General features: G+C 41.2%; 2 protein-coding genes across 5 annotated transcripts; both read left to right on the top strand.

The window, feature by feature from the left end:
* The first annotated feature begins 4,724 nt into the window (after positions 1–4,724).
* tbx6 (T-box transcription factor 6) lies at positions 4,725–10,560 on the top strand. The gene is made up of 8 exons (XM_033610773.2): positions 4,725–4,794; positions 6,088–6,301; positions 6,443–6,710; positions 6,821–6,964; positions 7,123–7,193; positions 7,282–7,340; positions 8,954–9,236; positions 9,333–10,560. Exons 1-8 carry the CDS (start codon positions 4,725–4,727, stop codon positions 10,558–10,560), a joined length of 2,337 nt encoding a protein of 778 aa, XP_033466664.2.
* A 2,399-nt stretch (positions 10,561–12,959) lies between these two features.
* prodh2 (proline dehydrogenase 2) lies at positions 12,960–22,176 on the top strand. Of its 4 annotated transcripts, none has more exons than XM_078163266.1 (12): positions 12,960–13,048; positions 13,313–13,667; positions 15,461–15,651; positions 16,850–16,972; positions 18,096–18,156; positions 18,281–18,352; positions 18,448–18,528; positions 18,661–18,804; positions 18,910–19,076; positions 19,317–19,427; positions 21,042–21,130; positions 21,602–22,176. In XM_078163266.1, exons 2-12 carry the CDS (start codon positions 13,437–13,439, stop codon positions 21,775–21,777), a joined length of 1,446 nt encoding a protein of 481 aa, XP_078019392.1. In that variant the 5' UTR covers positions 12,960–13,048; positions 13,313–13,436; the 3' UTR covers positions 21,778–22,176. The 4 variants fall into 4 exon arrangements, with proteins under 4 accessions (XP_078019392.1, XP_033466666.2, XP_078019391.1 ...); XM_078163265.1 differs by having other exon boundaries at positions 12,963–13,048; positions 13,310–13,667; XM_033610775.2 differs by lacking the exon at positions 18,096–18,156 and having other exon boundaries at positions 16,850–16,976.
* The last annotated feature ends 641 nt before the right edge of the window (positions 22,177–22,817 follow it).

The raw sequence follows: 22,817 nt of genomic DNA, 5'->3' as shown, positions 1-22,817 counted from the left end.
AATAGAATAAAAGAAAAAAAAACAGTGATACAAATTGCATAAAAGTCAGTGACTAAAATTTAAAATCAGAGGTTATAACATTACTTTAAATTAAAAGCAAGACTAAAAACATAAGTCTTTGATTTCCTTATAAAGATACTGAGAAATTTTGCCACACTAATATCCAGAGACAGAATGTTCCACAAATTGTATAATCTTGTATTCCACCTCACATTTTGCTCTCATTAGACACTTAAACCTACTGGTGAAACGTGCAATTCGGGTACTTCATTTAAGATAATTTATTATTCTGCTTCCCTACATTTCAGGGGCAAATAATGTACTTTTTATGCTTTATATACAAAAAAACCCAGCACTTTTATGATGTATTGCTGTAGGTTAAACTACCAAAAAGTGTATAAAGTCATTAAAATGAACTCCCTCTGGACCACCTGCAGCATAAAAATTCTCTTGAAATGTTACTGCATGAGTGATAATAATCCACTAATATGATGAATATTAATACAAAACCAACAGGAGCAGTAGTGGAAGAAGTGTTCAGATGATTTACTTGAGTAAAAGTACGAATACCACACCGTAAAAATACTCTCACTAGTAAAAGTCCTGCATTGATAATGTTAGTTAAATTTAATCAGGATTTTTTTTAGGAAAGTATTAAAAGTAAGAATAATGAATGCAGAATAATCAAAATTAAGTTAGGAAAAAGCAGAAAATCTTCATGTTTGAGCAGCTGGAACCATGAAATGTGTCCGAAAAATAACTAAAACAATTATCAAAATAATTCCAGTGAATCTTATGTCAATTGCCTGTTTGTTTCAGCTGCACTTGTATATTTTCATATGGTCTGTGTACAAAGTTTTTAATATGTAAAGTCACAAAAGTTACCAAATAATTGTAGTTGAATAAAAAGCATTATATTTTCATCTGAAGAGTGGTGGAGTAGGGGCAGAAAGTGGCATGGGATTAAAATACTCAAGAAAAGTACAAGTACCTCAGATTTGTGCTTTAGAACAGTACTAGAGTAAATGTACTTAGTTACTCTCCACCCCTGGAGTCTCTGCTGCACAATGACTTATTTTTACTTGAAGAACATTTTGCTTGTAATTCTTCTGTACTTTTGCTGAACATTTTTGGCTTGCAAGGATCTGAATATCTTCACAACCCGCTAAGTGACAGTCTGGTACCTCCATTAGAGGTTTGTCTGATCCAGTCTGCTCACCAAACTTCCCTCATCACAGCAGAATTTACATTTAAATCTATTCATTCATCAGCTCTAATGTTAAATATGAATCCTTTCCCAGAATCAGCTGTTAAACTGAGCTCATACCTGAATTCAAACTTGTCATTGAAACTTCTAGACAGTCGTGTTTGCGTTGCGGCCAAATTGCAGTTGCTGGCCAAACTGTCTTCCTCTTCCCCCTTCACTCAAGGCCCGACTCCCTGCTGAGAGGAAGAAACATGTCATCAAGTCATCAAACAGCCACAGGGGGTCCTGCCACTACACCACTACATTCATATGTTTGTGTAAGAGGCTTCTGAAACCTGAGGAGCATTTCCTAAAATTAGAACAGAAGATCTGGTAAGTAATACTACACACATAACTGTACCAATGACTAAATACTTAACTGGCTAGAATTAAAGATACAAGTATTTACAATGGATTTATTTCTGCTTATTAATAATTTTGTTCAATTTTGCACTCTTAGGTTGTTTTAATCATTTTTTATGTATTGGTATTTAATGGGGAGGTATCTTCATGAGCCATTTTTGGTCTCTAACCTCTCTTGCATATATTTGCAATATCTAATTATATCCACAAAGCGTGGAATAGAAGAAAACAGGCAACTTATGCACACAGATAGATCATGGCTCTAAAGATTGTCCTTTTTATTTTATTTTATTTTGTTGATCTTCATTCGCGGCTTGTGTATATGTCATGTTCACTATGTTATGTTGGTGTGATGGCACTGGAAAGTGTTTTGTTTAAAATGTGTCTGAATAATCCCATGAGGGATGGGCTGCCTTGGGGCAGCCAGACACGAAAATAAAAATTCATTCATTCATGCACAATATTTACATTTTTGATTTTTCTTTTTTTCTGTCTTTTCTTTACACATTTATGTTCACATAAATAAACTAAGCTGAACTAAATTAAGTTTTTTCCTGACATACAGTGGTGGACGTAGTGGTATTTAGACATCATCTTGTAAAGACAGTCAAAGACCTGTAAAAGTATATAAATATTAGCAAGAAAATGCACTTAAAGTATCAAAAGTAAAGGCCATAGCACATTTATAGAAAATATACACTGACTGGATCAAAATAAAATGTGACATCATTATCAATGTCCCTTCCTGACCTCTATCATCTTGTTTGCAGTTGTCTATTATTTTTAATATGCCATACATTCAATATACAGTACAGGCCAAAAGTTTGGACACACCTTCTCATTCAATGCATTTTCTTTATTTTCATGACTATTTACATTGTAGATTCTCACTGAAGGCATCAAAACTATGAATGAACACATGTGGAGTTATGTACTTAACAAAAAAAGGTGAAATAACTGAAAACATGTTTTATATTCTAGTTTCTTCAAAATAGCCACCCTTTGCTCTGATTACTGCTTTGCACACTCTTGGCATTCTCTCGATGAGCTTCAAGAGGTAGTCACCTGAAATGGTTTTCCAACAGTCTTGAAGGAGTTCCCAGAGGTGTTAAGCACTTGTTGGCCCCTTTGCCTTCACTCTGCGGTCCAGCTCACCCCAAACCATCTGGATTGGGTTCAGGTCCGGTGACTGTGGAGGCCAGGTCATCTGCCGCAGCACTCCATCACTCTCCTTCTTGGTCAAATAGCCCTTACACAGCCTGGAGGTGTGTTTGGGGTCATTGTCCTGTTGAAAAATAAATGATCGTCCAACTAAACGCAAACCGGATGGGATGGCATGTCGCTGCAGGATGCTGTGGTAGCCATGCTGGTTCAGTGTGCCTTCAATTTTGAATAAATCCCCAACAGTGTCACCAGCAAAACACCCCCACACCATCACACCTCCTCCTCCATGCTTCACAGTGGGAACCAGGCATGTGGAATCCATCCGTTCACCTTTTCTGCGTCTCACAAAGACACAGCGGTTGGAACCAAAGATCTCAAATTTGGACTCATCAGACCAAAGCACAGATTTCCACTGGTCTAATGTCCATTCCTTGTGTTTCTTGGCCCAAACAAATCTCTTCTGCTTGTTGCCTCTCCTTAGCAGTGGTTTCCTACCAGCTATTTGACCATGAAGGCCTGATTCGCGCAGTCTCCTCTTAACAGTTGTTCTAGAGATGGGTCTGCTGCTAGAACTCTGTGTGGCATTCATCTGGTCTCTGATCTGAGCTGCTGTTAACTTGCGATTTCTGAGGCTGGTGACTCGGATGAACTTATCCTCAGAAGCAGAGGTGACTCTTGGTCTTCCTTTCCTGGGTCGGTCCTCATGTGTGCCAGTTTCGTTGTAGCGCTTGATGGTTTTTGCGACTCCACTTGGGGACACATTTAAAGTTTTTGCAATTTTCTGGACTGACTGACCTTCATTTCTTAAAGTAATGATGGCCACTGGTTTTTCTTTAGTTAGCTGATTGGTTCTTGCCATAATATGAATTTTAACAGTTGTCCAATAGGGCTGTCGGCTGTGTATTAACCTGACTTCTGCACAACACAACTGATGGTCCCAACCCCATTGATAAAGCAAGAAATTCCACTAATTAACCCTGATAAGGCACACCTGTGAAGTGGAAACCATTTCAGGTGACTACCTCTTGAAGCTCATGGAGAGAATGCCAAGAGTGTGCAAAGCAGTAATCAGAGCAAAGGGTGGCTATTTTGAAGAAACTAGAATATAAAACATGTTTTCTGTTATTTCACCTTTTTTTGTTAAGTACATAACTCCACATGTGTTCATTCATAGTTTTGATGCCTTCAGTGAGAATCTACAATGTAAATAGTCATGAAAATAAAGAAAACGCACTGAATGAGAAGGTGTGTCCAAACTTTTGGCCTGTACTGTAGATGTGCAATCCATCATAGTTTCTAAGCTGATTTTATGTTTTATCTGCAAAGCATCTTGTACACAGTATCAGTACGCAGCTGTAAAATGTTTGTAGTGAGGCAAAAAGCACAATACTTTCCGCTTTGAAAAGAATGATAAAGCACCACAATATCAAAATAGTGAAGTGAAGTACAAATAACTCAAAACATGACTTTATTACAAGCGCTTGTTCTACCTCTACTGTCATTAAATAATATAAACTATGTTAATTTTCCTACCAGACACTAAAGTAAACCCTAGCTGTTCCCAATCACCTCTCTCTAAATGACCAGTGTTGTTTATGTTTGTGGAGCAGGGACAGAAGGGAAGATGAGGGCGTAGTGTGGAGAGACAGGGGCAAATGTAAGAAAGGAGCCATTTGGCTTTAAGTGTGAAACTCCACACACCTATTTAACAGAGCAAGTCTCCGCTGTGGGCATTTGAGCCAAAGGACAGCAGAGAGATAGGAACAGAAACACAGGCAAGAAGGAACAGAAGATTTCAACAAGAGGTCTCCAGAGCAACAGAGGACTGATATCACGAAGTTGGAGAACCTGTACGAGGAGACAGGGAAGGAGACGACAAGAACTGAAGACTGAGATGTTTCTTTGCAGCAGCTGAAGAGGACGAGTGAAGGGACAAAGAGAGACAGAGAAGATGCTGAGCGTAGAGATGTACCCCAGTTTGACTCTGGGACCTCAAAGGATTGGAGACTGCTTTTACAGAGGTGAGAGAGGAGAGTGTGTGTGTGTGTGTGTGAGAGAGAGAAAGACATCTATGAAAGAACTGTATGCTTTTAGAATCTTAAGTCTGTATCCAAGATTTATTAGCGTACTTTTGAAACACTTTATCAGTCCAACTTAGCTCTTCATCAGTTACAGAGGCATCGAGCTAACTCAGGTGTGTGTCATTCAATGAACAGGCATTTTTATGAGTGTCGCTGGAACCAAAGACTTGGTGCATATCTCTTTTTTTAAGCAACCTGCCATGAGAATAATTTACAGAAATGTACTGCATTCACTTGAGAAAAAGAAATTCTACTCTTTCTTATCTAAATTAACAAGATTATTATCTCAGAATTATAATTTTTTTTCGTGGATCCAAAATTCAGCTCTTTTTTCTTTAAATTAACGAAAAAATTATGGAAAAAAATCCTGCTCTATTTTTCAGAATCAAAAATAGAGCAATTATGAGAACAAAATTCATGAACTAAAATCCGCTGTTTTTAGAATTTAGGAGATTAATATTGCAGAATTATTAGAAAAGTGTAATGGAAACAAAATTCTGCCAATTTTTCTAAATTAAAATGGATGTCAAGATATCATGGATAAAAAAATATTCTGCTCATTTCTCTAAATTATCAAGGAAATTACATTTTATTAGATAAAAATTAATTTAAAAAAAAAACTTTCTCTATTTTTCTAAATTATAGACTTTTTTCCCCCTCAAAATTATGAGGACAAAATTCATTGAGAAAAATCTGCTGTTTTCAAAAATTTGCAAATTATCATCTCAGAATTTTCTCAGAACATCACAGAAAAAAATTAAATGGAGACAAAATTCTGCTTGTTTTTCTGAATTTAAATTATTATCTCGGGATTATAAGAAAGATTTAATGGAAAAATAAATTCTGCTTTTGTTCTTCTAAATTAATGAAAAGCAAGAATTTACAAAATGACTTTGTCAATAATTCAGAAAAAGAAACTTTTTTTTCTCCATGAAAACTTTTCTCATAATTCTAAAAAAAAGTAATCTCATTAATTCAGTCAAAGGAGCAGAATTTTGTTTCTATGGAAAAAAAAACAAGTGAATACATTGCGCTTCCACAGAAACTGGTTTTGGATGTTTATTTAGTTAGTTTATTAGCAGCCAAATATATTTTCAAAAGTGATATGAGCACTGATTGGTCCACTGGTTAGCACAACTGATAAGACTCACAGGTACACAACCTACATTTGCACCTGTGTACGTTTATTTCAACCATTCATATAAAAGATTTTGTATATGTGTGCTCCCACAGACCGGCAGGCTCCAGCCCACATGCCGCTGTTCCCTCCCACCTGTGATGTGGCGGCCAAAGCCCTGCCCCCGAGGCTGCTGGCCCCTCCGCCGGTCCCCAACGACCCCGCCACCAAAACCTCAAAAGATGAGGTGAAGATGGAGCTGGAGAACGCATCTTTATGGAAACAGTTCAGCTCAGTGGGCACAGAGATGATCATCACAAAGAAGGGCAGGTGAGAGAACACAGAGCGCTGACCTTTGACCCCACTCTTATCTCCTATAAGCACCATTCAGTTCATCTGCACAGCTTCTCAAATACATCCTGTTTCTCACATCTTTACTGATTTTTGTCCCAATGTCTTTCCTTCTCTTAGACGAATGTTCCCTGGGCTGAAGCTAAAGCTCTCAGGCTTGAACCCATCTCTCCGTTACATCCTCCTCCTGGACATCATCCCCGTGGACAATTCCCGCTATCGCTTCCAAGGTGGTGGCTGGCAGGCTGTAGGCAGTGCAGAGGCGAGGCTACCGGACCGGGTTTTCATCCACCCAGACTCACCTGCCACAGGTTCTCACTGGCAGAGCCGCATCATCTCGTTTCACTACGCCAAGCTCACCAACAACACACTGGACTCACAGGGACATGTGAGTACTGCGGACTGACCGACCCAGATCAAACACAGCACACAGACCCTCACTGGTAGATTCTGTCTTTATGGTGCATTTTGAATCAGTCTCTTTTCCTTTACTTCCAGATCATCCTGCACTCGCTGCATCGCTACCAGCCCAGAGTTCATGTGATCGAAGCCAGAGATGTGCTGCGGTGGGGCGGAGGGCAACACTCCTTCATTTTCCCTGAGACACAGTTTATCACAGTCACCGCCTACCAGAACAGCAAGGTACCATGATACAATATCTGAAGCAGCAGAGTCACAGTGCCCTGACCATACTTTTCTGAGCAACAATAGAATTTATGCACAATTTAAACAACTGAGAGCCAGGAACACAAGTAGATGAAAGGTACACCAACTGTAACACTGTTTTTTGTTGTTTTCAGACGACAGAGCTGAAGATCAACTCCAACCCCTTCGCCAAAGGCTTCAGAGAGGACGGCATGAACAGCAAAAAGTAACTCAAAATAAATGCCAACACAGACACACTTCACACTGTTGCATACATATTGTGGAGGATCTAAACTCCTTTTTTCTCCCTGCAGACAAAGAGATGCAAGACAGAAGCGCAAAATATCTGACTTGACAGAAACCTTGGATATTGGTAAGTGGGATAACCAGACTCAGGACTCTTTAAATCATTCATTTGGACATTATTTAGTTATCAGATGGGGTGCAGTGGGTGGCTGGGGGGCTCCAGTGTCAAATGCTTTGTCACATAACTAAGTAAATGTTCTTCTGTTGGCCTAATATTTAATTCTGAATATTGGAGACTGTATTTACTTGGCATTGTTGTGGATCCTTGATTTGTAATTAGAGCAGCCCAGATTATTATGGCATGTATTCAAATGTGGCAGATTTGTCAGCTCAACATTAAATCTGTGAACTCCAGAGTAGTAAATAGTAATGCTGTTTTAGCCAAATCCCTACCCTTCTCTTACACATTTCGCCAATTCTTAGATCCTTGCATTGGTTTCCAGTCAAATATAGATCGACATCAAGGCCCTACTTATTGGTCTGGTCTGGGCCCAAAATATATGGCAGTTAAGTCTGTTGAGTACAAGATACGTAGGTCTCTCTGATCTGCAGGGACTGGTCAGTTAGTGGTGCCCAGAGTTTAATACGAATGTGGTGAAACTGCTTTTAGTCTTTATGCTGCCCACTGCTGGAATCCCTGCCCCAAAGAACTAAGATATGCCCGAACTGTACTCATTTTTTAATATGTTTTTTGGGGCTTTTTGCCTTTATTTGATAGGACAGATGTGGCATATAAGGGGGAGAGATGAGGGGGGTGACATGCGGCAAAGGGTTCGAGGGTTGGAATCAAGGCTGCGGCCACTGCGGCAAGGACACAGCCTTTGAGATGAGTTAGATGACATATATATATATCCACATCATATATTATATACAGAACTAATCAAAAGTTTGGACACACTTTTCCATTTACTTGAATGAAAAAGTGTGGTACCGTATTTTTTTTCCTTATCTTTTTCCTATAAAGCACTTTGATATACCTTTGTGTAAGATAAGGTGCTAAATTTATATAAATAAACTTGACTTACCCATGCCACGTAACTTGAGGGTCTAGTCAAGAGTGTAATATTTAGTGCCATCTAGTGGTGAAGTTGCAGATTGCAACCAGCTGAAACTTTTCCCATGTGCCAAACATGTAGGAGAACGATGGGGGCCGAGGCGAAACGCAAAACACAAATGGCTCTGTCTAAAGCCAGTGGACTCTACTTACGAGGTCCCGCTCTGTGTGTAGATATAAAAGCTCATTCTAAGGTAATGAAAACACATCAATTCTCAGTTTCAGGTGATTATAAACTAAAAATAACATATTTATGAATATTATATTTAATTTCTACCAATATATCCCCCTAAATCCTACACACCGGACATTAAAAATAGTAACGGCTGGTGATTTTTGCCTCTTTTGAAGTGACAGGATTGAAAATTAGTCCTACTCAACATTTGTTGTGTTGTGGTTTCAGAATGAAGATAAACAGTTGAAAAAAGATTAGGTCCAAAATAGGACGGAGGCTCTATACAATGATTTTTTTCCCTGGCAACTAATTTGTTCCCTGAGAGAACAAATTCCCCGAGACCCCTCTAGGCTTGGACTGAGCCTTGGATGCTTGGTCAAAACTCTTGCTTCCTACATTGTCTTGACTTGCCTTATCCTAAAACACCACTTTGTCTATTTGTCTCTCTCAGTGAACTGTGATCCGTGCGACTCTGCTGAGCTTCTGCCACAGGTTGTAACCACCAGCTCAGCAGACCTGCAGGCCCTCGCTCTGCCCCCTCTGCCCACACTGCCTGACCCCTCCTGTGCGTTCAGACCAGAGGAGGCCTCTTATCAGGACACACTGGTCCCGGAGCAGCCGCTAGATCTTGGCCAAGCATTCATGGCATCGCAGATGTCTGATATCAACATCACCATGGCCGATGGGATGCAGGGCACACCAGGGAGTGAGGTGGCAAATCATATGATTGAACGGTAGGCGTGCAGAGAGAGAGGAATTCCTAAATTCCTAAATTCAACGTATCTTTTCAGCACTAATGTATGTAACTTTTTTCTGTTTCTCCTCCACAGATCAGACACTATGGGTGAACCAGCATACACCTCCACCTTCCCTGATGTTCAGACCAACTCATCCTCTTTCCCCTCAGCCCCTCTTCCTCAGTCATCCCCCTTCTCCTCCCTCCCCATCCCTGACTCTTCAGATACATCTGATCCCCAGCCTATTGACTACCCCTCCATCCTCTCCTCCTCCCCCACGCTCTCCTCCTCTTCCACCACTACTCCCTCTCTGCAGCAGACCTCCTTCACCTTCCCCACTCCGCCTCCCTCTAACTCCTCCTCACCACAGTCACTCCTGTCCTCCTCCTCCCCCTCTGCCAACACCTACCACGCCATCCCAGAGACAATCAGCCCCCAAACACCTACAGACGCCTCTTTTCCCGCCCCATCTGCGTGTGAGTCGGGTCTTCAGGACCAAATGTCAGTTCATACTCTGCTCACCCAACCTAGTCAGCCGCTGCAGGGTGAAGCTATCACCAGTGAAAATAATTCACCCAGCAATGAGAGCTCAGCAGCGTTTATCTATCCAAATATCCCTCCTGCAAATCCTGATCCGGTTCCAGTTACTGCGCAGCCTCTCCCCAACCACAACTACCCGCCAGCTCCCAGTCTGCCGTGCTCCCTCCCTAATCATGGTGGCCCCACATCCTTTGCCTTCCCCTCCGTCCATCCACAAATGCAAAACCTGCCATTTTCAAATATAGCTCCCACCTCTGCCCTTCACCTCCCAAATCTGAGCCATCAAGCCCAACCTCCCTCCCTTGCTGCTGCTGCTGCTGCTGGCTTCCCTCCTTCCTCCTTCACTCATCCATCATCCTCCCTTCCTCACCCTCCTTTCCAGCCCTCCTCTTGCTTGGCTGTGTCCTCCTCTTTCCAGCAGTCTGTCACCTCTGTACCACCAGCAGCACATCCTCAAAACCTGCCCAATCCCTCCACCTCCTCATACCCTGAAATTGGAGGCATCCCACAGTTTAATCCCGCCGCCCCCTATCGCCCAGATATGGTACTGCACCACCCGTCTCTTCTCCCTCAGCTGGATCCATCGCTCCCCTCCAGTCTTCCCTCCTCCACTCCTCCCCCGGCCCTCTACCCTGCCTTTCCATCTTACCCTCTCCGGCTGTGTCAGGACCCTCACTCGTCTCTTTCCATCCCGTTCAGGCATCTGTATAGACAACACCAGCATGGCCACGCCCACCCCCAGGGGTCCTATCTGGATATGAGCACGAGAGCTGTGTTTTAGTAACATTAATGGTGACTAAATGTTTTGGCTTGATAGCGCTTTTAGGGGTTTTAGCAATGTGTAGCATTAGTTCAAGTAGCCAAATGTACTGTCAGTGTGTGTGTGTGTTTTCTCAAGAATCCAGCTGCTAAACAGATTAAATGAAATTGATCCAAATTTGTAAATAGTTGAAGATTTGCTTTTCAAATATCCATTCCAGTGTGAAAAATTAAAAAAAAAAGTCTGACGCTCCATGCTGTTGTGATTCAATTATTTTCAACTGAAACATTAGACATGTTAAAGATAAAAACTGTGTTTTGCTTTTGCTAACATGTAGATCTTTGGATTGTTGGATCCAACAAGCACCGACCTTCACTCTAAGATTATAAGATTACTAGTCCATACCCACTGATAGGTTTGTCACCTTCTACCTATGCCAGTCCTCAATGCCTGTGCAGTTTCACATAGATTGATCATGTCAGTGAGTAGAAAAACGTGGGACAGACAGAATGACTGACAGACAGAATGACACACAAAATTAGAAAAAACCCAGAAACATTGGGCCACAGGGGGAGCCACAGCGATCAGTCGCATTTTAGCCATTTTTAAGCATTTTTCTGTTGATATAGCTCCACCCAGTTGCCAAATAGAGTTAAATTTAAATTAGAGTTAAAAAGTCACCTTGAGGCGTCCTGTTCTACATATCTAAGAAGTTCAGTAAAAATCGATATGGCAGTTAGGCCTAGATAAGAAATTAGCTCTCTAGTGCCCCCATTTTGTTTGATGGGGTCAATAATAGAGGAGTCCCCTCAGATTATGTGTGGTCATATGCCTACAAAGTTGTGTGGTGATCGGTGAAACCCTTGAGATGTTATACACCTTTATGTGATGAGCCACGCCCTCCACAATATTCATTGCCTTATAGAAGCTCAGTTTTAGTAAGTTTTCCAACTTTTGCCAAGAGGGAACTTTAGATATTGGTCTCTAGATTATGTTCACCGTGTTTCATGCAGATCGGTCAAACTTCCTAGGAAGAGATCGATTTTAAGTGTTTTTCAAAAAATTCAAAATGGTGGAAAATCTATAGCATCGGAAGTTATGGGTTCTTGAGGCAAATTTGTTCCTCATGAGGAGAGGCATCTCTGTGCAAAGTTTCATGTCTCTACGACATACGGGGCATGAGATATGACCATTCAAAGTTTGAAATTTCAATTGGTTGCTATAGCGCCCCCCTTTGGCCAATTGATGTAATATTGCTTCATTCGCATCCTCCCATGATCCTCTACCACTGTGCCAAATTTCACATGGATTGACCAAGTCAGTGAGGAGAAAAACGTGGAACAGAGACACAGACAGAGTTCTCGTCATTATATAGTAAGATAAAGCCAAACCCTGTTCTTTTTTTCCTAAACCCAACCATGTGTTTTAGTTGTTGGAGGGAAAAAAAGTCAGTTCAAGGTGTTGTACTGACGTAGTGCGTTTCTTTTGAAAGAGACTGTATGCAAACAATATATTTCCGTGTATTTTGAAAACAGACAACGCATGTAAGAGGCAGAACTTGACATGGTCTCCATTCTAAAGACAGTTCTTACATGCAAAAACAGTGTGTGTTTCCTTTACTGCTTCAGATGGACAGTAATCCTTTTGATTTTTCAGTTATGACAGACCAGATGTAGAAAAGCTTTTTAACAGATTGCTATGATCACCTTGAACTGCCTTTCATTTCTGCTTGCAAGATTACTTTAGTATCCCATGAGTGCGCTGCCCCTCAGTGTTTGAGAGAGAGTATTGTGATGCCTGGCTGGTCAGCAGTGCCAGAGTCGCAGAGATCTGAGTGACATGCTTGTGAAATTATTGGACTTCCAGTCTGTCAGGTCAGAGATATGTGACAGAGATGGCGACAGGCAGCACTTAATCATTTCTTATTCTGGCTGCTTTGCTTTGTCTTTTGAGGAAAATATGTTTAAACTCAAACTCCCTAGAATATGACTACTTTTTTCAGAGTGTTTGTTATGTGTCCTTTTCTCTTCCTGGGCCTGTTAAAGAGTCCTTAATTTAAGTTCTAAGATTTTGCATGTGCATTTGCAAAAGCTTGTACAAAATTTCAAAAATCCTTAAATCCAAATCTGTTTAAAAGCAACACAATTGTAGCTACAATTATAAAGGCAACAAGTTGAATTCTGCTACTTCACCCACTTTGAGTGCACTTTGATCTGAATGTCTTATCAAAGCTGAGATTTTCTTTTAACAGCTGAATTTATTCCAAAGCTTTAACCAAAAAAAAATCCCAAAACCTAACTAGTGTTCTTCAGGACAAAATAAGATGTTAGTGTCCATTTAGTTGATGTTAAACCAAACACTTGTGGGTTGATGCTAAGGGTCAACTTGATGTTTACCTAAATGCAGTCACTCATTAACCCGTGTGTAAGCCAAAAGATGACCACTCAAATCACATCTGCTTGGCTTTGCATCATTTAGGATCTTCTGAGAGATGCTTTTGAGAAGGAGGGTAAGGTGTTTCTGCTGATTTATATCTGTTGGAATTTTAGTGTCAATGGAAGACGCGTCTGGTAGTTTTGGAGAAGCCTAACAGACAATGAATTCAAGCTGTTTTGATTTTTGCTTTGTTTTAAAACTATCCTTTTCCTCATCCAACACATTCTGATATGAGAGGATAATCTCTTCCTCCTGGGCTGATCACTCAGCCTCTGATAATGTCTCTTTGACACTCTGGATCATTGTATTTCTATCTAACATAAAGCTTCTTCAGCAGGGAGACGCAACACACCTTAAAATTTCAACCAAGGAGGATCTACACAAACACTTCAAATCATTGAGACTCCACCTACAAGCAGAGTCTGTAACACAGAAACATTCACATACACACTTGTCCAGTGATGATGATGTGCTCTCGCCTGCGCCCCTCGCTCCCTCACCTCTTGTCATGGAGGCTGCTGGGTACCACGGCCTCGAGGACGGTGGTAGAGAAGCAGCCTGAGGTTCTCTCAGCAACTCTGGCCTTTGAGGATCCCAGTGCCTTCAGAGTGAAGAGTTGGGGTGAGCTGCTCCGTGCGCTGGGCATCTTTCGCCTTTGCTCCTTCCCTGTGCTCGTCAACAACAGTGGGAAGGTAAGACTTGAGTTTGGCACTTGGGATTATTATTTGGAGGAACATTATATGAATAAGAGAGCCACAGAGAGATGTATCTTAATCTTTCCTGATGAACTTTTGGTGCTCCTTTAACTGGAATGTTGTGAAGGCACTGACTGTGCTGACTGTTGTTACTCCTTGTTTGTATAGTTGCACTGTGGTGTAAGTTTGAAAATAAGTGTTTTTGTGCAGGACTGCAACTAATGATGTTCGTAATGGATTAATCTGCTAAATATTTTCTGAATTTTTTGGTTTGAGAAACACATTTAATTATTGAAAAGAAAAGCAGCAAATCCTCAAATTTCTGAAGCTGGAATCATGAAATATTTTTGCATGTAAAATGACTTAAAGGTCCAGTGTGTGGGATTTAGGTGGATATATTGGCAGATATTGATTATAACAAGTTTGTTTTCTGCAGTGTATAATCACCTGAAAACAAGAATCGGTGTGTGTTTGTTACTTTAGAATGAGCCGTTTATAACTACATAGGGAGCAGATTCTCGTCTACAACGTCTGCTATGTTTCTACAACACATTCTCACTCCGACTTCGTCACATATTGATGTGCTTGGTCATAGATTTTCCACGTCCACATACGACGTGTGGTTGTGTTGGTGTTGCGGTTGCTGACGTTCTGGGACACCGTGTCAAGTTCTGCCTGTTACATGCATTGTCTTCTTTCAAAATACATTTCTGTTTTCACAGGAAATTTACCGTTTACATACAGTCTCTTTCAAAATAAATGCAATATGTCAGTACAACAACACGAATTGATGCTATTTTTCCTTTAACAACAAAAACACGTGGGGAAAAAAGAACAGGGTTTGACTTTAGAATCTTACGGGACATGAACACCGCTCCCCTGGGTGAAAGTCAGTGTTTGTTGGACCTATTCACCACCAGTCCCGCCCGCCCCACTCGGATATTTGCCGCCTTAACTTTTGTTCTTGTCCCGCCACATTTCCCTGATGCCGCTAGGTGCAGTTAAACTATAACGACAACCAGCCATGCCAATGTGAAAGGACGCTTTTTTTCGTTGGTTTGTAACGCCGCAAGTCACTGCCTATGCCCCGAATTTCGACGACTTCGGAGTGAGACCAGGCTTGTTTCTACAGTAACCCAGAATGGACAAACCAAACACTGGCTCGAGATAGGGCTATTCTCATTTTCGCATCAGCCCCTCTGTGACAAGCAGTGTCGGATAAACACTGATTTTTTAAATTTTATTTATTTATTTTTTCATGAAACTGCTTTATTCAGTGTTTTAACTAGTTTAAATCACCGGGCCATTTGTTTTGGAGAGGAAGAGACCTCTGCCAATAATTCAGCTCATGATAAAAATCTTCTCAGCATCTGGATCTTAAGTTATCATAGAAAAAAGGTGAGCAGACATCAGCAGGTGTTGGGCAAGCAACCCATTTTTTCCGGTTTTAATCACCTAGTCTGTTTGTTTTGGAGAGGAAAAGACCTCTGCAAATAATTTGGTAGAAACACTGAAAGGAACACTGTAGGAATCCAAACCAGGAGTTCAGACTTAGAACATGGCAGCAATTTCAGCTGGTTGCAATCTGCAGTCCTCACCACTAGATGCCACTAAATCCTACAAGCTGCTCCTTTAAATGAGAGGTAGTAAGTGACATGAAAAGAAAAGACTCATGTGAAGTACCTAAAAAATTGTAGAACAGTACTCGATTACATTCCACCAAGGAATCAGTGGATCCACCTCATGAGTCTCCATCACTCTCCTTCACCATTATTCTTCTCTTCTTTTAGCTGATGTCAATAACACGCAAACTCCTGGGGAGGAGGGCGTTTTCCTTTCTGCTGCGGCCCACTGTGTACGCCCAGTTTGTGGCCGGAGAGAATGAGAGCGAGATCTCTCAGTCCATGGAGAAGATGAGCCTGCTGGGACTGAGGCCCATGCTGGCAGTGCCAATCGAGGAAGATCTGGGAGAGAGCACAGGGTATGACTAATGGTTAATAATTAAGTCACTGTGATCAGGCTTGACAAAACAGAAAATGACAGGCCACCACATACAAACATGAAAAACGAACAAACTTAACAACAAAACAAAAAAAATTAACAAATTTAACTGGACATTGTAATTGCAGGACACATACATACAACAAAATCCAACAGAGTGGAAGCCAAGGGACGAGATAGACTGGCTGACTGCCACCAGCTGCTGGAGGGAGAGGTCTATTGCCTAACATATTGCCTAACAAACATCTTAGAGAACATGATAAAACCTGTTGGTAGCCTGTTGGTTTGTGAATGTGTTTTCCATAGTGCTGTTGACTTCATTATGTGGTGACTAATCTGGTCATGGCTTAAGGTTTGCTTGTTTGTTGCTGATATTAGCCCTTTCATCCATGAATTATTACGACCTCAGTCAAGATTTTTTTCTTTGTGTTGAACTTTGCTCCTGACGCAGCTTCTCCCCTCTCTTTCTACACCCCCTTTAACAGCTGTATCACTCCTTAGATGTTACTTGATGTTTCCAGATTTTATTTACTTACCATGGTCTCCTATTATAGAAGGATTGGCAAGATATTCGTGAGCTGTACAGCATTTCTTGCTTTCTGTCGGCCATCTTGGTTCTGAAAGACTTGAGAGACTGACAACACCTGGCCAGTGGGTGGCAGCATATAGCATGACACACTAGGATCCAATGTAATGACTTAAATGCAACAATAGCATCAAAACCCGTCAGCTGTGTATGAAAGGGTTAGAGGTCATTAAATAAATGGATTGTTATTGCAAATTCTGTGCTGATTTAGGAAGTGCCACTTTTTGACATATTGTAGCGACTGCAGCAGCACCAGTGAAGTCTGCACAGCCCCTGATGATGGACTCGCCTTTATGGAGTCTGACAGTTGTGTGGAAGGGTTTGAGTTCTAGATCAACCTCTTTGTACAGTGCAGCTGTGGCTGACAACAGCCAGCAATACATAATCTTCAAATTAGGAATAAACCTGCCTCCTGTGTGAACTGTCCATAACTGAAGGGCAGCCCTGTGTTTCTGTATTTTGACATCGATCATAGTGCTGATATTTGAAGTTGAGGGCCACTGCTCTACACTCCTGTGTTACAAGTGAGATGCTCTTGCTTGTAGAAAAGGAAAGTACGGTATCGCCTCATGTTGCTTTTTGTCACCACCAGAGAGAAGAGATATGACGACAACATGGAGGCCATGTTGGAATGTGTGCGGATTTCCCATGGCAACGCCTGGAGCAAAGACCCGATGATGCAGCTGAAGGTCACAGCCCTGCTCAGCCCTGAGCTGTGTGTAAGGCAACGCTGTCCATCACCATTCATTATGTTTTTAGGAAATTACTAATTTGACTAATTAGTCGAGAAAGATGTTTTTAGTTAAAGCTGCAAGCACGTCGGAGGTGTTGGCAGGACGCTGTTCAATGCAGCCCTACATTTCTGAGACAGCTGGACACTGCGCGCATGAGTTAGATGTTATTAACTGTGTGTGTGTTTGGCGCCCGTAATCATGTGTCACAAATTCTTCACCACTTCCTGTGTCTGCTATATAGCACCTGAGAACATGAGTTAAACATATATTGTGTTGCTGTACGTCAACTGTGGACCAGGTAATGCAAAATGAATGTAAATCAAATAATATTTGTAACATAAGGCTGACTTCCTGTTGCCAGTAGTTGGTGTTATGACTATACCTCAGTATAGGCCTGGAGTCTTATCCAGCTTTAGGAAATTTGGGGCAGATTGGACTATGTATGCTCAAGTTACAACAACTTCTGTTGTATGGCAAAATGCGCTAAATGGCTTCCTCGCCACGGTGACCTCATTCCATGAAACATCAAAATTTCTTGACTCCTGAAAGACAGACAAAGAGAAAAATCTTTTCAAATCTTTTCATTGTTACGGTCTTGAGAGTGTACTGCCCTAAATTGAAGTTTATCTGATTAATTCTCTAGGGGGAGTTCGTTAAAGTAAAGCACCTGTAAATTAAACAATAAAGTTGCAAAGGCAATTCAAAATGGCTGACTTCCTGCTGGGTTTAGGGTACGTCTTCAAAAGTCCTGGGGTGTTACATGTGCCTACCGGATTTTGTAAATCTATGTGAAACATACCATGAGGCTTCTTCATTAAAATTTTGCAGGAGGCGCTACTGAGCAATTTTAACACACCTGAGCATGAGACTCATAGAATATCAAAATTGTCACCAGTTTTGATGCATGTGCAACATTTCAATACCTTTTTAGCATCTCAGAACCTCAAAAATGCTACTCATTCACATAAATAATAAGTCCTTGCATTACAATAGAGTCCTCGCATCGTCCCTGCTTGGGCCTTGACTATCGTTCAGTAGAGGGGGGCTATTAACATAACATTTATTTAGTACACTAACTTTTTTTTCTGATCATTCTGGTTACAGGGAAAACCATTTGGGAAATTCACAGGCTTTTGAGGTCAAACAGTATCTGAATGTAGTTCAAGTACGTGGGAAAAAAGATAAGACTACACATTTTAGTCTTTGAAGTGTGCTGTTATGTCCATGGCCAGTTTGTTCTTGAATTTTGTCTTTCTTGTCACTGACGAGTCTGTACTGCTCGTATCAAGGTGAAACTCACAACCCTCATCGCACAACAACCATATGACCTGAATCTCCTTGTCAGAGCCATGGATGGAGAGGTACGTCCGCAGTATGTCAGATGTCTTACTTTACCCCAGTTTATAAATATACTGTACATTTACAGTGTTGATGAGGGTGATTCGGTCTCTTTTAGCAAATCAACTTCCCTGGTTTAAATGAAAGCGAAGTTACCCATTTCCTGTGTGGTCTGCAGAGACTCAACAAAATAGCAGAGGTACAGATGTAAAGGATCATGGGTAAATTCATGTTTCATGGAAGAACTGCAGCAAACTGATATTTCATATTTCTGAATTACTACTTTGCATCTTGAACAAATCTATTTCAAAGATCTGTTGTGCTTTTTCAGGCAAGTATAAACAAAGTCCGAGTCCTGGTTGATGCAGAGTACACCTACATGAACCCCGCCCTCTCTCTGGTCACCATGGCAATGATGAAGAAGTTTAACAAAGATGGCGCCTGGATTTGGAACACATATCAGTGTTACCTGAAGGCAAATATCTTTAATCTGTCTTTTCATTTTCTAAATATCAGAGACTAAGACTAAGTGAGCATTCTCTTACATTATCAAGTATGCCTCTCTTTGTCTGTCTTTCAGGAGTCAAGGTCTCTCCTGTTAGAAGCTCTGCATCTGTCCAACAAAGAGGGCTTCTGTTTGGGGGTCAAGCTGGTACGAGGAGCCTACATGGACAAAGAGAGGAAGCTGGCAGAGAAAGAGGGTCGTGTTGACCCCATCCACAAGTGCTGGGAGGACACCAATGACAGGTGGGTAAGAGGCAGCAGGTCATTAACCACAACCAGGCAAATGCATCCCAGATAACACCATAACTATGAAAAACTGAGACTAGCACTCGTCTTGGTTTGGTCAATTTTACCAATGTACCTGGATTCAGGCAAGTCAACTCAGGTGCATTAGTGTCTGTTACATATAGTAAACTTGGCTTTATTGAAAACACACATTTCTGAAAGTAAACCAACCTATTTTATCTGTTTGTGTTTGTGCAGTTATAATGACTCGCTGAATGTGATGCTGGAGGAAATATCCAAGAAACCTGAACGCTTCAGGATCATAGTTGCCACTCACAACGAGGAGTCAGTGAGACGAGCTGCTGAACGGTTAGACTGCAAAATCACATGGCACCCGCTGTCATTTACGCCTCATTATTATATCTGAGAGGCTACATACTGCTACTTAGCAACAGATACAAGTAACTTCTTAACAACAACACAAAACACCAGTTGTATCAGTGGTACCAAACCTTTCTGGTTCATGACTCCTGAAATAAAAAAAACAATAATTTAAGATTAGGGGGAAGACAGAAAATAGCACAAGATTTTATAGCATACATTTGTTTTTCTGCTTCCTTCTTCAGTTAAAGGGGAACACCATCAAAATCTGTTTACAGGTATTTAGCTTTTTGTGGCTCCAGAGGGAATTGCATCAAGTGTGGTAAATTTCCTAAAGTGATGTCACCTGAGACTTTTCAGATATCTAGGAAGTTAAAATAAAATCTGGGGGTGTGAAGTTTAAAAGAAGTAAACATACCAGACCTCTGTAGCCTGCACCTCAGCCCTGCTTGAGGCTACATTAGCCACAACTAGCATAAAGGCCTGGACACAGCAGGATTTTAAAACACTGAAATTTCGCTGCAAAATTAGTTCATCCAGGAATCGTCACGATCAGAGGATCCGCTGAGGGAGACAAAATCTAACTATGTGAATTAATGTTCCACGGAGAGTTCAATTTTAACACACACACACACACACTGACCAACAGCAAGCTGTCTTGACACCTTTGAAGGGCAGAGTAGAGGAAGCTAACTTAGCCGCACCATGCATCAGTAAAATCGGTTCCACTACTGAGCAGTGATCAGACAGTTATGAGACTCAATAGTGCAAATATGTCTTTGAAAAAAGAAGTTGTGACTAAGTAACAGTTAGCTCATCAGGCACAGCACTTCATCACCAGCCTTTTGAGTGGCACACCAAGTTTCTAACTCCCACCTTCCCTTCATGGGATCAGACCTGTGTTCCCTCTTTTTCCATCCCAAAGTAGGCCCTATGGTCCCTCAACATCAGAGCTGACTCTTCCATATCTGGGTTAGGGGTGTAATGTTAAAATCTGTCTATAGCTTTTTGAGGTATCATGCTAACAACTGATTGACAGACAGACAATACACAAACAGGCAGGGGTGAAAACATTACTTAGCGTAAAACTTAAATTAGTAGCCCAGGCTATTATTTGCTTAAATCACTGAAGTCAACAGGCTTATATTTGGGACAGGCCTTTCATTACTTCTGCGCAAAACTGTTGCTCAGCTAAGTTGGGAAAGAAGATGTGCAGCATCTAACGTTAGCTCAAGTGGGTAGCCAACAAACTAGCTTTAAACATCCAAATAACTTCTATAAAGATGAACTGCTTGGCAACCAGACCAGGCCTCTAATAGAGACAGGCCTTTATTCGTCAAAATGTGTAGCCACACTGGGCTAGGAAAAGGGACTGGATATTTAATTGGGAGTAGGCTTTTAAATTAAGTTCTACAATAATTGGTGGAGGTACTGATTTGAGGAAACATAGTAAACTGTCAGCGGTCCACTTGCATTGTGGGTAATGCAGGCATGAGGCAATGATATCCTGATTTTGATTGTCTACAACCCCTTTAGTTTTGCTACCCCTAGGTTTGGTATCAATACTTAAAGTGATGTAGCTGTTTTGTATTTCATCTTCAGGATGAGAGAGTTGGGGATAGACAACGATGGAGGCTCAGTGTGTTTCGGCCAGCTGTTGGGCATGTGTGATCATGTCTCCCTCACACTGGGTGAGATCTGCCTCAACTGGCATTCTTTATATCAGGGGTTCCCAACTGGTCCAGCCACAGGTCCAGATTTCTTCTTAGTCACTACTTCAAGGTCCACAGAGTTTAATACATTCAACGTCATACTTGCGTTCGGCCATATCATCGAGCTAGTTTGCTGTCTCTGTCAAATAGTTGCCCGTTAGTCACTCACTCTACAACAGGAAACGGTACTTCAGATTAAAAGCTCTGTGCTGGAAGTTCACTGTACTTCAAAATAAAGTGAGTTTTTCACAAACTTTACACATTTGTAAGTCACTTGCGGTCCATTCGGAATGTACCCTTGACCCACTTCTGGATTGCGACCCACCAGTTGGGAACCACTGCTTTACAACCTTCAGTTGTAGGGCAACAGCTCTGAGCACCCAACTTTTCTTCATTTAAACTGCTACAGGCATGATCTGAACGCTAAACTACTCTCTCTCTCCCCTCCAGCTAAAGAAGGTTATGCCGTATACAAGTCAGTACCCTACGGCTCAGTGGATGACACACTCCCCTACCTGGTGCGTCGAGCTCAAGAGAACCGCACCGTGCTGCAGGGAATCCGCAAAGAGAGGGACCTACTGAGGAAAGAGCTCTACAGGAGACTGAGTCTGAGGAGAGGTACCTAATAAGCTACAAGCAGAAAGAGCAAACAGAAGAATCATTGGTGCTGAACCAGTGGGCACTCAGGAAAAGGAAGTCACATGGGAACAAGAGCGAAAAGTTCAAATCAAGTAACACTTACATATTTCTTGAGTCATTAAGTTTGTAATATCCAAGGATTTGAAAGCCATAACTTACTGTATGCTGATGAAAAACAGAAGTGAATGTTATAAAGGATCAAACTTGCAATAGGTGATGTAGTTTTGATCTAAGTGAGTGTGTGGTAAACTGAACAACGATTTCATGACAGCTAAGAACAATAAGTCCAACATTATATGTTTTGTTAAGTTTGATGGACAAGCTGCTGTACATTAAAAACTGTTAATACCTTCATGTTTTATAGAAATAAACTGCTTAAATTTATGGAATACTTATTTTCATTTTACCTGCAAATCTAGTAAAACAACACTTAGTCGCCCAGACCTCTGAACATCTGTCTCAACCGATACAAATATACAGAGATTGGCGCTTACATCTGTACATGGATAAGAGTGTTAAACACGTCCCCAAAAGCAGCTGTTTACACCAATAGCATGTTATCTCAATATTTCTGTTTAAACGGGGGGACCAGGCAGGGGCGCTCTCCCCTCTTTTGTTTGACCTGGCCATCGAGGCCTTAGCAATCAGGTGTGCTGAAAAGGTACGGGGCATCACAAGGGAAGGGCGGGCACACAAATTAACACTGTACGCGGATGATCTTCTATTGTACTTGTCTGATCCAGATGTCTATATCACGGTAAAAGATAAATCCTGCTAAGAGTCTGATCTTTCCTATCAATGAACTAGCAAAATCAATGTCATTTGAGCTATACAAATATGCAGAGAAACTCTTAATGCTGTGAATATATTGACATGAGAAAATCCTACCGAGCAGTATTTCTAAGGGTGTGCAATATGGGGTGCCGTTTGTAAAGTGTCTCACGCTGAAAATAACATCAACATTTTGCCACATTTAGCTTCAAAAAATGTTTAAAAAAGTATTGTGAATTTTTTAACTTCACCTTTT

This window comes from Epinephelus lanceolatus, chromosome 21 (genome assembly GCF_041903045.1).
Source record: "Epinephelus lanceolatus isolate andai-2023 chromosome 21, ASM4190304v1, whole genome shotgun sequence".
In the NCBI taxonomy this organism is placed as follows: domain Eukaryota; kingdom Metazoa; phylum Chordata; class Actinopteri; order Perciformes; family Serranidae; genus Epinephelus; species Epinephelus lanceolatus.
The sequence above is the reverse complement of the archived record's forward strand: the minus strand, read 5'-3'. Positions and strand labels throughout refer to the sequence as shown.